The 15,674-nt window shown below is 33.5% G+C and overlaps 2 protein-coding genes across 2 annotated transcripts; both read right to left on the bottom strand.

The window, feature by feature from the left end:
* Positions 1–1,711: 1,711 nt before the first annotated feature.
* LOC130644282 (uncharacterized) lies at positions 1,712–5,490 on the bottom strand. Its single transcript, XM_057449821.1, has 6 exons — positions 5,330–5,490; positions 4,880–5,051; positions 3,729–3,876; positions 3,229–3,630; positions 2,665–3,095; positions 1,712–2,242 (listed from the first exon to the last, which is right to left on the bottom strand). Exons 2-6 carry the CDS (start codon positions 5,024–5,026, stop codon positions 2,186–2,188), a joined length of 1,185 nt encoding a protein of 394 aa, XP_057305804.1. The 5' UTR covers positions 5,027–5,051; positions 5,330–5,490; the 3' UTR covers positions 1,712–2,185.
* Positions 5,491–7,856: 2,366 nt separating this feature from the next.
* On the bottom strand, positions 7,857–14,814 carry LOC130644281 (serine/arginine-rich splicing factor 10-like). Its single transcript, XM_057449820.1, has 5 exons — positions 14,655–14,814; positions 10,532–10,636; positions 8,863–8,966; positions 8,698–8,743; positions 7,857–8,193 (listed from the first exon to the last, which is right to left on the bottom strand). The coding sequence occupies exons 1-5, from the start codon at positions 14,714–14,716 to the stop codon at positions 8,022–8,024; spliced, it is 489 nt and encodes a 162-aa protein (XP_057305803.1). The 5' UTR covers positions 14,717–14,814; the 3' UTR covers positions 7,857–8,021.
* Between the last annotated feature and the right edge of the window lie 860 nt (positions 14,815–15,674).

The raw sequence follows: 15,674 nt of genomic DNA, 5'->3' as shown, positions 1-15,674 counted from the left end.
TAGTGGGAACTACCATGCCAATAAATGCCAATAAGTCGTTTTATTCTCGTTCTTTCTTTGAAAAATCAGCCTGAGGATTTCTTAAGTATTCTTTTAAGTATTCTTACCCTATATTCCTTCTTACAAAGCACATTATTATGTAAAAAAGCGTTTAAAAAAGATAAAGTTTATTAAAACAGGGTTAAGATTTTTACAGGCCTTTAAATTTGATAAAGAAAGCCGTCCGTATCTGAACTAGACTATTTAAACATGGCTAAAACTAACAGTAGCCCTGGTTGCTTATTTGGAGAGGCACTCTTTTTATAAATAAATGTGAAAATAAGGTGGATGTAAAAATAAATCGCGAAATCATTAACGTGAACTTAACCATCTTTTTCGTCACTTTTGTTTAACTTTCCAACCACCTTAAAATTTAATATTTCAACGGAGTGAAATTTATGGCATAATAATAGTATTTTAATCATTAATTATTTTATTAATATTATTTATATAAAAATCGGAAAATTTTATTCTCAATACCTTCTTACTACGAAACAAAATTCGTACACCCTTGCCTTGTAATATTGAATATGTATACAAAAATCTACCAATAATATAGAACAGCAGGAAGGCGTTTGTTTAACACCATCTCTTTTCTCTACAAATTATGGTTAAACGAAGCAATTCGGTCAAAAATGACATACTGTTTCGATTTAAACCGATTTTTTCAAAAGCTGGGATAAGAAAAATGTACAGTTGGTGAAGAGGAGGGATGCAAGTCTCAGGTTAATTAAATTCACCCAGAGAGGCAACATTTATATATATTACGTCAAAAGTTAAAGAAATTTAAGATCTGAAATTTTTCTAGTCTTGATTACAAAGTGGAGTTATCCGAAGAAAGCTTCGTGGGCAACCTCGTCCCCAGGGCATGTTGTGTCTTTTTTGAGATATCGGGATGGCGATACGAACATGGCCCTGGAGGAGGCCTCATAAAACTTTGGTTTATTGAGACAAATCTCATTTAATATTACAACCAAAAAACTGTGCATTTGAGGGTCACGTGACGAGGCCTCCTCCACGGTCATGTTCGTCTCGCCGTCCCGGTTATAGAAAAGAGATAACAGAGACAATATAAACGTTGTTATTTGCCCTATACGTTTCTCCTAATTGCGACTTATATTTTACATGTTCGTATATTTTATCAAGAGGTTAAGACACTCTCGTAATTTAATCCTTGAAATCTGGTTTGTAATATTTTGGCAATGACGTATGCAATGAATGCTACCAAGATTTTCTTGTTTACATAATAACTGGTTAGAAAGAAGATTGGAAGAATTGAACCAGACTGTAAAAATAAAAAATGTATTTTTCGAATACTTTAACTTGGAGAAAGGTTTTAGCAAATACCTGGGCGATCACTTAAATTCTTGCCACCATTCTTCCTTATTTTTACTGGTCTGTTACCATTTAATATTTTGTTGTGAAGTTTCCGCCTTACACATTGATTATGTAATGTTATATTTTGAATTTAAATCATACAATGCTTTTTTTCTTTTTAATTCTCTTCCATTGGACAAACATTTCTTTGGCGCAAAAAAACTTGTCAAAAGTTTTTTCTTTATTTTCCTAAAAGTCCTTACTTTTGCGCATCATTTCGGACTAATCTTTCATAGCCTGTGGCTTGCTAAATAACTGTCAACTTCAATAGTAAAGAAAAAAATAACACAACTCATATAAAACTCAATCTATATAAAAAGTTATCAGTTACAATATTATCAAACGTGGAAAATTGCACTTATATTTTCAAATCGTTTTACTATTCAAAATATAAAACTACAATCTTAAACCGTACATTGTCTTTACACAAAATAAGTCTTTACTTTCAGGAGTTGAATTTACCTGATATGAGACACAAAGAAAAAAAACTTGCAATGTAAAAAGGGGCTAAAGTAAAAATTTCCATACTTTAGTAGTAAGTTACTTTAGTAGTATCTAGCATATATAAAAATTACGAGGTGACATGGGAGATCTTGCGGCTTAGACACAAAAAAACTATTCCACAAAAGTTTCATAGTTACAAAAAAATGAAGTAAGTCAAGTATATACCCAGGACACACTTGGAGAACTTATTTATTTACATAACAAACTGCTCTACATAACACTGATGACAAAAACAAACTGTCTTTAAAAATTATAAACTGCAATCTCACTGCATGCTTTCTTTTTCAGGTGGACCATATGACGATCGGTTGCTTGTGGATGGCTAGAAAAACAACAACAGTAGTTTGTATAATACAATGCATAACAGGGTGTGTAAATTACCTTAAGCAGCTATACCTTGCGTCTCACTGAAAATGGGAATATTAAATACCAGTCAGCCCGTAGATAACGGATTTGCCCGCCCTTCAGTTATCTCATTCCGTGTTTCATTTACACGACTCAACTTTCCATCATAAACAGAAAAAGTAGATTATTGGCATTTTCTTCTGGCAGTTTGTTGTATTCTAAGATCGAATTGTTATCTTCCCGATCCAACCTGGGTTTGCACACTTGCGCTCAATTTGATAAAAGTGCTTTTTAGCATGCTGTTAACCACAGAATGCATACATTTTCCCTTTACCTTATTTCCAAGGAAGTAAAATAGTTTTCTCTAAAATTAGTCACAAATTTTTGAATTAATCTTACCACGCTGCTTCCACCGGAGTTATATTCCTTCAACTTTTGCAGAAGCTCTCCAAAAATTGGCATGCTTTTTCTTCGCACGAACTTCATATATTCTTTTTCACGTGACGTCAAGTTACGAAACAATACTTTTAGATCTTCTCCCTCGACATCTGAAGTGCTGGATGCCATGAATAGATCGAAAAAATACTTGAGAAAACCAACGATGGATATCACAATACCCAGAATGAAAATATACCACATCACAATAAGAATGTATTGGTACAAAATATGCTGAGTCAGCTCGCAAACGTATGTATGTACATTTACTACAGCCTGAAGATTGTCGGCTGCCACTGATGTCAACTCACACAATCCAAACCCAGGAAGTAAATGGTGACCAGGTTTAGGCTCGTCAGGTTGGGTGTAGTCATGACGACCTTCGTTTGTTTTTCCTAAAAAAATTAAGCATTTTATTTTAACAGCACATCGAAGACCGTAAACAATCATATAGTAATGTAACTAGAGCATTTTAGTATCTGTTTCTCTTGAAATATAATAACACATTTCAATGAGAAGTGTACGCACCTAGCCAGCTTGACCAACGCCCTCCGTATTTAATAAACTCTTTATTGATAGCGCTATCAATGACAATAAAACCAGCTATATTTGCAACAACATACAGTATTTTCACCAAAATGTTGAGTAAGACTCTAATCGTTTGGTTTGAAGTTGATCGGGAATGTCGGGAAAAATAATTTTGAATAACTTTTTCAAAATCCACATCCTGGACAGTTTTACCAGCGATTAAACCTTTTAAGCTCTGCATATCTGCATTGGCAAGACGGAAAAGTAGGTATGGTAAATAGTACAAGAATGCAAGAGCTGCTACACCAATTGGAAACCATTGATATTGCAGGAAGAATGTCCTCTCCATCTCTTGACAGCTAGCGCCATTAGATTTACACAAATCGCCATATTTGTTGTAACCTGTAATTTTTAGGAAGAAAAAGTAACAGGTGATATCTCAGGAAAAAACATTGCAAATGTTACAATACTGTTTTAAAAAAGAAGAGAATTAATAATACCATTCATGCTGATGTCTGTTGGAATTCCATAATAAAAGCTTTGATCCTTTGGGTGGATTTCTCGGTAAACGTATAAGCCATTGATCCAGCATGCTTTTGCTACAAAGGCTCCGTTTATGTCATGAGATTTGGGGACAATGCAGTTTAGCTAAAAAAAGTGCATTCTTATTTGTAATGAAACCTTAAAAAACCTTTAATGATGGCATCATGAAAAAATAAAAGATTTCTATGTCGTTGTAATGCTTGGTGCATGGTGCTAGTTTTCACAAAGTTTGAGCAAAAATGGAATAAGTTGTCCAGAAACTGAGCATCACTATCACCGTCAGCATACTTTTGTATTGGGCTGAACCCTCTTTTTCTAAGTAATGATTTTATTAGTAAAATCAGAGGAAAACAAAGTTGAATGCTTGTTTTAAAGCTCCTCTCTTTAAAAATATTGTGGTCCCTGTCGGTCTCGCTCAACCTTGTTTACGGTGTCTGTTGTCTCTTTTTCATATTAGGACGATGCTTGCTGTCCCGATTATTAAAAAAAAGAGACAACACGCGCTGGGAATGAGGTTGGCTCTCACTTCGGTAATGTTGGTCTTATTTGAACATGTTGGCCTCACTTTGAAAAGGTTGGCCTCAATTTAAAAGTTGTTAATCCCACTTTTAAAACCGTTTGCTCCACTTCGCTATGTCACCATCAAATTTACCATGCTTTTTTATTTAACGTCTGTTTTAATTTACAAATATTCGGCAAAATAGTTTACAAATATTCGGCAAAATATTTTTGGGAATCAAAAGGCCCAAATTTTGATACAATTTTCATTTTTTTTGTGCTGTATTTATTTTTAATTAAAACTAGTTTAATTTGAGAAAAAATATTTTTAAATGGCCAAAAAAACTAATATTTTAAAGTCAACATCCTTTTGTATGGCAAACATCGTTCATAAGCTTCTGTTTGCTTCTTATTTCCATCATGAGGCCTGAGAATGGTTGTGGGACTGGAATTAGGTGGATTGCTTTTATCACGTTATTTCGACCTTTCCCAACCTTTACAAGTACTACGACGGAAGAAAAAGTCAGTGTTGACCTTAAAAAGATTTGAATTTTCTTAAGTTGTTTTATTATTTTAAGTTTTTTATTATTCTAATACAAAAAAGTTTTACCTTATCTTTCATCCAGGAGATGGCGGTCACAGCTGAGGTCAACATCATCATTTTCACCATAAAAATTCGACTGAATTGATCTGTGTAAGAATCTTGACGAGGCTTGATGTTCACTTGAAGCATCTTCTTTAAATCTGGCGGCGCCATTTTGAATAGTTGTTTAGCTAACACCCTGTACCACCAAAAAATGTTTTTTAAGTTAAAATTAGATGTAATTTGTAAGTAAAACATATTGTTTGGACTGTTGTTGCTGTGGGAACCAAACGAAGACATGTCAATTTCTAACTCGTAAGACGATTTGTATATACAACGTACAGCTCACTACAAAAATTTCTTTTTAGACATAGAATTTTAACCATGCTAGAATTTTTTATAAAGATTTTGCTACTATTAATTCTTATTTTTTAGCAGAAAAATTTTAGCGAGTATTGAGTATACTTAATTTTTTACCTTTAGTATTTCGATTAAAATTGTTTTCTTCTTCCCACTGACAGTAGACTGAGTCAACACAATAAATATTTCACAATTTTCACAATTTGAATGATACAAAAGAAAACGACATTCGTGTGTTGTTTTTGTTGAAGGTTCAAAGTTTTTCTTGCTGTGAAGTAGATTGTTTTAAAAAAAATTGAATAGAAAAAGTTGTCATTTTATTAAGAGTTTGTTTACAATCAACTCATGCGAGTGTCACATTTCATCTCTGACGTTATTGTTCCCAGGACTCTTCACGTCGTATGTACTTACTATAGCACGTACACGCATCAAATTCGACCCGTTAGTCAACCGGGACAAAATGAATTTACCCTCTAAGAAATTGGCGTTCTTTCGAAGTGTAAAAGCAACTTTAAAAGCAGATTCCGCTATCTCTATGTTACAGAATATGAAATCCGAGACTGTAAACTGTCTGGTTTTGAAAACAACAGATTGTTGTTTACTTCAAACAAATTGATTGTTAATTTCATTCTCCTGTTTGCGTAGAATAATTGAAAACCGGACAAAGACATTCTTGACCCCAGGGCTCTTCGAGATAAAACTACTTTCGAGCTCTGGGGATGAGAATCGAACAAAAAAAAGGAAAGTGCAGTTAAATATAAAACTGAAACCCTAAAGCTATTGTTTGTGTTTTTTATAAATAGATAAGATAAGATATATATTTCGCCGTTAAAAAAGAATACAAGTCAAATGCCACTAAAAGTTAAACACACATTGGTCGGAGCATGAAAAAAGACACAAATTTCATTTGACTCTTCATAACAAATTTCCAAGGTTAAGATTTGAGAAATTTGCCAGGTGATTCTGACAGACCCACTGATATAAAAATTTTTATTTTTTATTTTCTCGTTTCCTCTATTTCTTAAGACTTGGAACGTTGTTAAAGAAAAGTGCTTGTACAAGACAGGAAATGAAATAAAAAATTTAAGTTTGACGTTTTATGTCGTTAGCCTAGTTAATTAAGCTATCTTAAAAATACTATAATTCGACCTCTCTCATACGAAAGCTTAAACTCAAGCAAATGTGTCGGAGCAAATCCCTAAAATCCAAATTCACCAATTAACAATTATTTTTCAGAGTACTAATCCCTGAATTAATCATCTAGCACGAAGTCAACGTGGTCACATCTAACCTCATAAATAGATGAGAATTAATTTTATTTCTTCGAGTGAGTGAGGCCATTCGCACGCTAAAAACAAAAGATTCATGTGTTCAATAATGAACACATGAATAAAAAACAATAGAAGTAATTAATTAAAAGGCGCGGTCAGAAAAAAAACCCTTGTGTTGGGATGTCCTGCCCGGATTATAAACAGGGCAGAAAATACATAATCGGGGCAACATAATCAAGACCAGGCCGGCTTAAAAAATTTATTTGGCACTTTGTACGAGAGTTAAAAATATTATTCACTTATAGAATAAACATAATCAGGACAGACCGGCTTTTATATCATTCGTTATCAATTCTGGCAAGCAAATAGCCCTTGATGCGAAGTCGTTGTAGTTCTCAAATGAAACGAAATTTCATGGAAACCAAATTTGGAGATTCGCACGTTTAATAACTTCTCACCAAATTTAATTCCCGCAAAAGTAATAATTTAGGTCATCCCCAGAATTCAATTTACTTCCGTGAAATTTAGCTACTTCTAAGTCTATTATGTTGAACTTACAAGAGGAGTTCATATTTAGAATGACGTCCAGATTTTTTTTCGCTATGCCTAGTTTTTAATGGTGTTTTATCCTGCGGAGAATAAAAAAAACACGAAATGCAGCCTGGCTTATTATATCAGCGTTCATAATCCGGTCACCACGAGATACTAATTTGGGCAAAAAAAACAACATGATACGGCTGTCCTGTTTGAAAAAACATAACCAGTGATAGGGAGGTAAATAAGTCTGTCATAGCTTTCACCACAGTATCACCCATTTTACCATAGTTTTAACGCGGAATGTGAAAAGTTTGAAAATAATAGAATGACGAAAAAAGGTTACACAGGATACCAAATTCATTTTTCAAACAACTAGTTAACAACGTTTAATTTGCGGAATAGAAGTTAGTTCGAATGCTTTCCTCATACAGGGATAATTGTTTTGAGGTTCTCCGTCGTGGTAGGAAATTAAGGACTAATCTATGCACATGAACGAAAAGTGCAACATCAAAATTAAGTTTATACTTTTTCTTAACAACAGACTACAGAATAATTTAACAACTGAGCACAATGTTACAATGTTAATTTACCAATAGCGATTCATGTCACACTCCTTGCCCTTTTTTATAAAAATATCAAAATTATAATCACATTTAGGCCACATTCTTATTTTTCTAAACAATAGACCTATTTTGAACCTGTTCTCCTACAGCATTTTCTGAAAAAAGAGAAAGCGTGCAACTAAACAGACACCACCCTAACAAATCCCAAAGAATACTTAGTCCGTGACGAAATCAAAATATCGCGTGGTAAATTAAACAGTAAAAGCGAAGAGGTTGTTTTTATAAAATAATATTTCTATGTTACTTTTGTTACAGTTATTGTTAACAATAATATCAAATGTCTTTCCTTATTAAAAACCACTCGCACACAACGGTCAACAGTACACGTCTATTAGACATACAACGAATATTTATGTACAGAAACATGCTAAAAATTCTTTAATGAGATCTCGATCGGCTTCTACTTCTTCGTGGGGGACTTCTACTTCTGCTTCGGCTAGCGTGTCGCGGTGGACTACGAGATCGTGAACGTGAGTAGGAACGACGTCTGGGTCGACGGCGCGGACTTCGTGACCTGGAGCGACTGCGTGAAAAACTTCTTCGGCCGCGTCTAAAACAAACGGTATCTTTTGAAAACAGGCAAAAAATCTTTTTTGACTATACGGAAGGGGCTACATATCCACTCTACACGATGCTAAACTTGTTACCCTATTCTTTCTTTTTCCAACCAGATTAAATTTGGACATTTTTTGCCATATATACAAATAAGCCATCTCCTTTGGCGTGCACGGCGTTTCTCAACTATACATAGTTTTCACTACCCTGAAAGCCCTGTGATTCTAGCCATGATTTTATTTAGCTAAATTATTTTCTTTGAGTATAAAGTGCGATTGAACAGTTAATTAACATTTTTAGCAATTTCACAATTCACTTAGATTGTTGGAGAAACCGCTTATTGCAAGTTTTGTTAAAAGACTTTGGCATAAAAGGTGAAATTCTTCTAATATTCTCCATTTGTTGCAGGTTCTCATCCTCACTTTCACCAGATTTGATGTCGCAAAACACGCTTACATGAGTTTATTAGTGTAGTAGTATAAACGAATTTGTCATATACCTTGGCCCTCCTGATCCGCCTCCACGATACCTCATTTGAGAAGGTGCTAAAAATTAAACATGTAAAAATAATTGCGGAGTTAATTAATCTCGTTTCTATAAAAAAATATCATGAAATTTTATACTACTGTTTCACACCACATTGATGAACCTTTTTCACACTTACTTTTACGATCACCTTGCGCAATTTGTACTTCTAAAGCACGTCCGAATAAAGTTGTACCATCCAAATAATGCACAGCATCTTCAGCATCCTCCACATAATCAAACGTACACAGTGTGAGTTAAGAAGAGCTTATAATAACGTAAAGATAACTTTAAAAAGGTTTCTTTATTAAATTGAGATTAAACTTATAGCACCTGTCAATTTGATAACACTTAAGCTTTTCCAGTTCTTGTTTGGCCTTCTTTTAATGTATATTTTGCCATATTTAAGCACGGAAGGAAACCTTAGGTTCAACTGAGGCAAATAAAAAAAAGACACACAAAAATGCCATTCATGCAAGAACGTCCGGAAATGTTCGTATTTTTGGGTTTACAGTGTTCTAGAGAATGGATGGATATTCAAGGTTGTCAATGAGTTTTATTGCAAGGAGTTTAAGGTTCCAAAGGTTTGGAAACGCACCTAATATATGTTTAATATACCGAGTTTGAGAATCCAAATAAGCCAGTGAGAAAATAAGTTGCAAATCACTGCAGTAATCATACAAAAAAAGAAAATTGAATGATTTTCATTCATGGTAGTATCACATTACTTTTACTTAGGCATAGTTGTACCTACAAGCTTTGTGAAAAACTGTAAAAGAAAAAGAGGAACAACTTAACGTCGTTAATCGCCTGTTAATAAATAATTTTTAAAGATTTATTTTGTTGTTGTTAAATGATGATAATAGTATACATATGACAAATAGTTATAAAGATTCAGTTTATTAAAAGTGTGATAAGGAACTTTTTTAAAAATAAAATGCGAGATCTCACTAATAAATATTTATCTTTTTATTTTTGGAGTTTTTCAACGTATTTCTGCTATGCAGTACAGCTCAGCAGATAAAAAGTTTTCTTAAAAAATATGGTGCTAAGTTTTTGTTGTTTTTTCTGTTTATTACCTTTTAAGTGAGCTTTTCAATAAAGAATGTGGTTTATGTGCATGATTCTTTTATCTTTTTAATGCATATTTCTTTGTTGTGCAGGGACAAAAAAATTTTATTCGAAAAGTATTTTAGGGCATTAATAGCTAAGAGTTTAAACATGCATACCTTCTAGCTCTTTACTTTTACTTTAATTTCTTTTGGCAAATTCTTTTGTCTTTTAACCCCTTTCTTTTGTCTTTTAAACCCTTTCTTTTGGCAAATTCTTTTGTCTTTTAACCCCTAACTTATTTTCCTTTATGAAAATTCTTTGTCTTTCTCTGTGGCTAATTGTAATCTTTTATTTTCAGTAACAAAATCTTTGAGATCTTTGTAAGAATTAACCATGCCGATCTCTTTATCTTTATCAACTAAAAATTTGAACAAGTCAAATATAACGTGCCAAGTGATTAACTCGTTAGTTTTTACACATGCAAAGCAGCGTACCTGTGAAAATACTTTTACTTTTTGGTTCAACATATCCATTAAGGCAAACTTTTCTTTGAAATTCAAATTATTTAATATTTTCTTTTTTATGAATTTTTCTTGGTTTATATTTCTTTTCTTTGGTTTATATTTCTTTGGTTTTTCACTTTAGTCTTTATCTTTTAAACTAAAAGACCATTTGAAAAAATTAGTTAAACAGTGGTAGAATTTTATATGAATAAGAAATCAAGAACAGATCCTAATAGTTAAATGAAAAGATATTGAACATAGGCAAAACCTCTAGGTTCTCTTGTGTAGTAATCCAATGGTACATATACATCACTTAGTGGACCATACTTGGAAAACATTTTCCGCAGATCATCAGAACTATAAAGAAAAAACACAAAAATGTTAACCACAAGGTTGAATAAAGTTTCTGTGGATAAATGAATAATATTCTTTTGCAGATATGCCCACATACCACGTATAGGCCACCCGCATGTAAAGCTACCCTTATTTGACACTTCTTTTACGAAGAAAAAGAAAGTTTTTCAAAATGCTGATTTATTTCTACTTTCTCTATATTTTTTCTCATGTTTTTTTTATGAACTTTTGCTGCAAACACATATATGCAAGTTAATTTAACACCACGACCCAAGAAGCAGGGTTGGGATATAAGCAAGTTACAATGCAAGTGATGATGATAGTGAGATGAACTATGAATAATTCAAGGCTGGCAATGATTTTTTTTTAACACCCTTCCCCAACAAACTTTCTTAAGAAAGTATGCTTGTGGTACCATCACAGTATATCTGCCATTTGTCCCGCACATAACTTTGATGGAAACATATAAGTTATGTGCAAGATCCTGCTGTTAATAAACCTTGATGCTTTGCTACAACCGTAAAGTATGTTTTTTAATATTTAAAATGGTTGCATGGTTTTTCAGACTAACTTTTCGATGCTTTACAGCTTGTGCTTATATTCAATAAAGTTAAGGTAATTGAATTTATGTACCAGCAGCTTGTTTAACCTTTTTATATTGAATCTTTTATAAATAAAATTGAATTTCTGTTTTATAACTGTCGCCATATTTAACGATTCCCTTGATCACTTATTTCCAGCCAAGAATCAGGCCTTCCCAAAAAGGTTTTCAGTCTGAGGTAAACATATTGCCTTGCCTTTTATAAGCACTGAGATGGACTTTGCTAAATCACTTTTGGAAATCAATAAATCAGAGACAAAACAACAACAAAAAATCGTAGATATATCTCTTTGCGTTATGAGCAATAATTATGATAATTATGTTATCACACACTCTTCTATACTAAAACGTATCGATACGACGATCGTTTCGTTTCCGCGAATCAATAAAGACAGTGATAATAAATCGATTTCCTTCGACAATATTTCAAAATATAATAATTTTACTCACAATCTTATTTTTATACTTTCGCTCTATTTCTCAAAGTGCAAAAATTTTCAATGATTTAAAAGTTTGGCATTTTTGTATAGTGTTGACGGGTTTGCCATTTTGAATTAAAAATAAATGAAAATTACAGTGGTACAAAACACCATAAGTGCATAAAAAAAATGCCTTGTGCAGCCCTTAAAATTTGCGTTGCTGACATAAAATACGAAGATACTGTAAGTTGCGTCGGCAAAAAATTGTTGACGTAATATTGTTAAAAATTTTTAAAAACAACAACTGTGGTATTATTTGAGCCGCTCCCACTCATTGCAACCAAAGAAAAATCACTCGATTTTCAGTAAGTTAGGCCATTATCACTAACTAAAATCGCTGATGCTGGTGGTGGTGCAATTGGATTCGTAATAATCGAAAAAATTGTATATCGTAAAAGAAGTCCAGAAGTTCTCTCTCTCTCAACAGACATGGCAGGCAATAATTCAGCCTTGCCCTCGGTTTTGTGAGGAGAGATGTTTTGCAAAGACTCTAACAATTTTTAAAAACAACAACTGTGGTATTATTTGAGCCGCTCCCACTCATTGCGACCAAAGAAAAATCACTCGATTTTCAGTAAGTTAGGCCATTATCACTAACTAAAATCGCTGATGCTGGTGGTGGTGCAATTGGATTCGTAATAATCGAAAAAATTGTATATCGTAAAAGAAGTCCAGAAGTTCTCTCTCTCTCAACATACATGGCAGGCAATAATTCAGCCTTGCCCTCGGTTTTGTGAGGAGAGATGTTTTGCAAAGACTCTAACAATTCAGTCTCCTGTAGAGTTTTGGATTTATTTTGAACTGTGCTCGTGACTTCTGCGATATACAACTTAATGATGTCCTGACCTAATGAGTTCATCTTGAAACATAAAAAGCCAGTTGGCAGTAAACTATTAACTTAACAAAGTTCACCATTTTCGTTGTTGAGAAAAGGGGATAGACACAAAATAAAAATCAGTCAGAACACCTAGGATACTTTTTCATTCAAGTTCAGAGTGGCCACGCTAAGTTCCTACTACAGGCATACTGGCTGGTGGCGTTACGGAACAAGGTGGAGAAAGGGCGCTGAACTTGATGAGTAAAGGATCTGTTCCAAACCTATTAAAACAAACTTCTGCGCGACAACATTTTGATGGCTTGTTCTTTTTTGGGTAAAACCTCTCCATGTTACGTTACATGATCGCGTACATTTAGAAGGCTGTTCATAATAACTTGTCATCGTGCACCTAATGTACTCAGGCAAGTGATAAATCATGCACCAAAATCTCTGAAAACATTTTTTAGGAGCGTGACGTACCACACGCCTGTATTTTTTTATATGATGCAGCCTGAAGTCGATAATAAAAGAATAACAATGGAAGAGGGTGTTACAACAACCGTTTGTCTCGCTAAAAAATATGTAACTAGTTCCCAAGGTGAAAGATAAAAATACTTGCATGCTCAAAAACTTGTTTTTAAAAGTTATGCAGCAAGAATTATTCTTGTGTTGTTTTGAAAGTTGTACAGCATATACTTGTGTTGTTTCGAAAGTTATACAGCAAGTTATACTTGCGCTGTTTTGAAAATTATACAACAAGTTATTCTTCTCCTACTTAAAACAATAAAACAAACAATTTTAATGTTTGCGCAGTTTTAAAGGAAAATCAAAATTTAAGTGCACATTCTTTTTCGGACTATGGTTGTTTAGTTGAGAATATTTAAAGTCTTTCCCAGAGTTAAAATAATTATTTTTTAAATCATAACTGAAGAGGGTGTTACGACAAGCGTATTCTATCTTGTTTTAATTATTTTTTCCTGAATGGTATCGACTAAAGTCTTGCTGTATTACAGTTTAGCTAGCATAATTTTAAACATGTATTAATCATTATTTTTCACTTGTATTATAACTATTTTAGCAAAAGACTAGACTTTTTTTTAATCATGTAACTATTATTGTGATTACAAAATTAGCGCATCACCCATTTTAGTTTTATTGCAACAAATTACCATGAACAAAGAGTCAACTTCCAATGGCCTTACCAATGGTAGTCCTAAAGTAGCATTATTGATTCATCTTATCTAGATAGGTAAGCATCATTTTCCAGACATATTTTTTTATTGTGGTTACCTTTCGTTAGCTGATTATTTCATTTCCACATTTTTTAGCATTCTTCCCCCTACAAACTAGGTTTGTTTTCACTGTACGAAATTTAAAAAATGGCGGATGTAGCATAAATGTGATTCGTCAATTAAGCAAAATGTCAATCATCATTACGGCAACAAAGCTGAAGAGGGTAAAGGTTGTCCCCCGAAACCGCCCGCACTTTCCCGAACTCGCACAGAACATTCCCGAAATGCAATTCCTTGTAACAAATCATGCGAACGATGGTTGGGAAGAAGGTGCTTGAAGAGAAAGGAGTTAATAAAGTTTATATATAAGTTACTTATAAAGTAAACTTTTTTAAAAACCATCAAAAACAGTTCTTCTAAGAACTTCGCTACCACATAGTAAGTTTATTTTAATTTTTATAGTTTTTTTGGTTCATATATTAGTGTCTGTTTTTTTTGGGCATTGTTTGGGCCTATGCGTGTTTTTTCGGGCGAAAAATTAAATTTTTTTCAAAACGCCTAACGCCCGCACTTTTTACGGCGTATGCGACTTATCGGCACCCTCGTCAAAGCTGAACCGAATCCCTGAATAGTGGCTCTGAAGAATTTAGAGTACGTTATTTCCGTAAAACATTTGCACATGTTTATGATAACATAAAATAAAAATCAGAATAATGTTTTTTCATTAACATGTATCTTTCAGTTTTCACAATAAAATAGAGACCTTAAAAAAATTTCCAAACAAACTGATAAAGCGCCTTAAATTGAAATTAAAATAAAGTGAAAATTCAGCTTAAGTAGAATAAAGGCTAATTACCTTAGGTAAAAAGGAAATATATAAATATGTACTTACACAACGTCATGGTGTATATTTCGGACGTAAACAGAAGTTGTTGTTTTTCCACGTCGTGACATAACAGATCAGAAAAATCACAAAATAGTGAACCAAATTGGCGCCTCCGCTCTCTTCTTGCTTTCTTTCTTTCTGACATGTGCAAGGGGAATGGGCACCACTAAGTATTTCTGATTCGGAAATCGGAATAACCGACTCTTATACCGGGTATAAAGGGCTTTTTGTAATGTGGGGGGGGCAGGAGACGAAAAATAACACTGCAAAACGCAAGTTTTTCACAACTCTTTTTTTTATCAAGCAAATATAAGGCCCCTTCCTGAAATCAGAGGCACATGGACAGATGTTATTAATGCGTATACAATCTTTTCCTTATTTCAGTCTATCCAATCTCGTTCCCCAGGGCAATTTTTCGCTTTTTTGATATTCCCGAGAGGGCGTAAAGAAATCATTTCTTCTCGCCGTCCGAGATTGTCAGAAAGAGAAAAATGGGCCTGGGGACAAGGTTGCACTCTATTAATAAGTACTTCTCTGTTTGTCTCTTTCTTTCTTTTTGACTTGTAAACATTTTTTCTAATGAACTATATTTCCTTTAGTACTTACCGCAGAGTGTATAGATGAGGGCTGCAGCTACCAAGACTCGAACCCATCCAGGCCGGTTAGTTAGCAGAGTTCTTCATATGACTTCTACGAAAGGAAACGACATTTAAAGGTTCCAGAATCTTTGAAGCTATTAGGCTTAGCTCAAAGAAGATGCCATCGAATATTCCCGTGACATCGATAATGATTTAGGGTGATAATGACAGGCCAGTGGATGATAATAGTCATCTACTAGCCGTTTGTGATGTCACGGTAGAAGAAGAAGAATTGCTATGTGGTAGCAAAATTAAGCGCTAAAGTTGGAGAAAAAGATGACAAAACTAATTCTGAGTGGGAAGTTGATGAAAATTAGTTTTATTTTTTTACCTTTAACAAAGCAAGAAAAATTTTTAAAAAAATTTAAAAAAATCTTATTTTTTTCTC

Source organism: Hydractinia symbiolongicarpus, chromosome 5, assembly GCF_029227915.1.
Source record: "Hydractinia symbiolongicarpus strain clone_291-10 chromosome 5, HSymV2.1, whole genome shotgun sequence".
NCBI lineage: Eukaryota > Metazoa > Cnidaria > Hydrozoa > Anthoathecata > Hydractiniidae > Hydractinia > Hydractinia symbiolongicarpus.
This window is presented reverse-complemented; position numbering and strand designations above follow the sequence as displayed.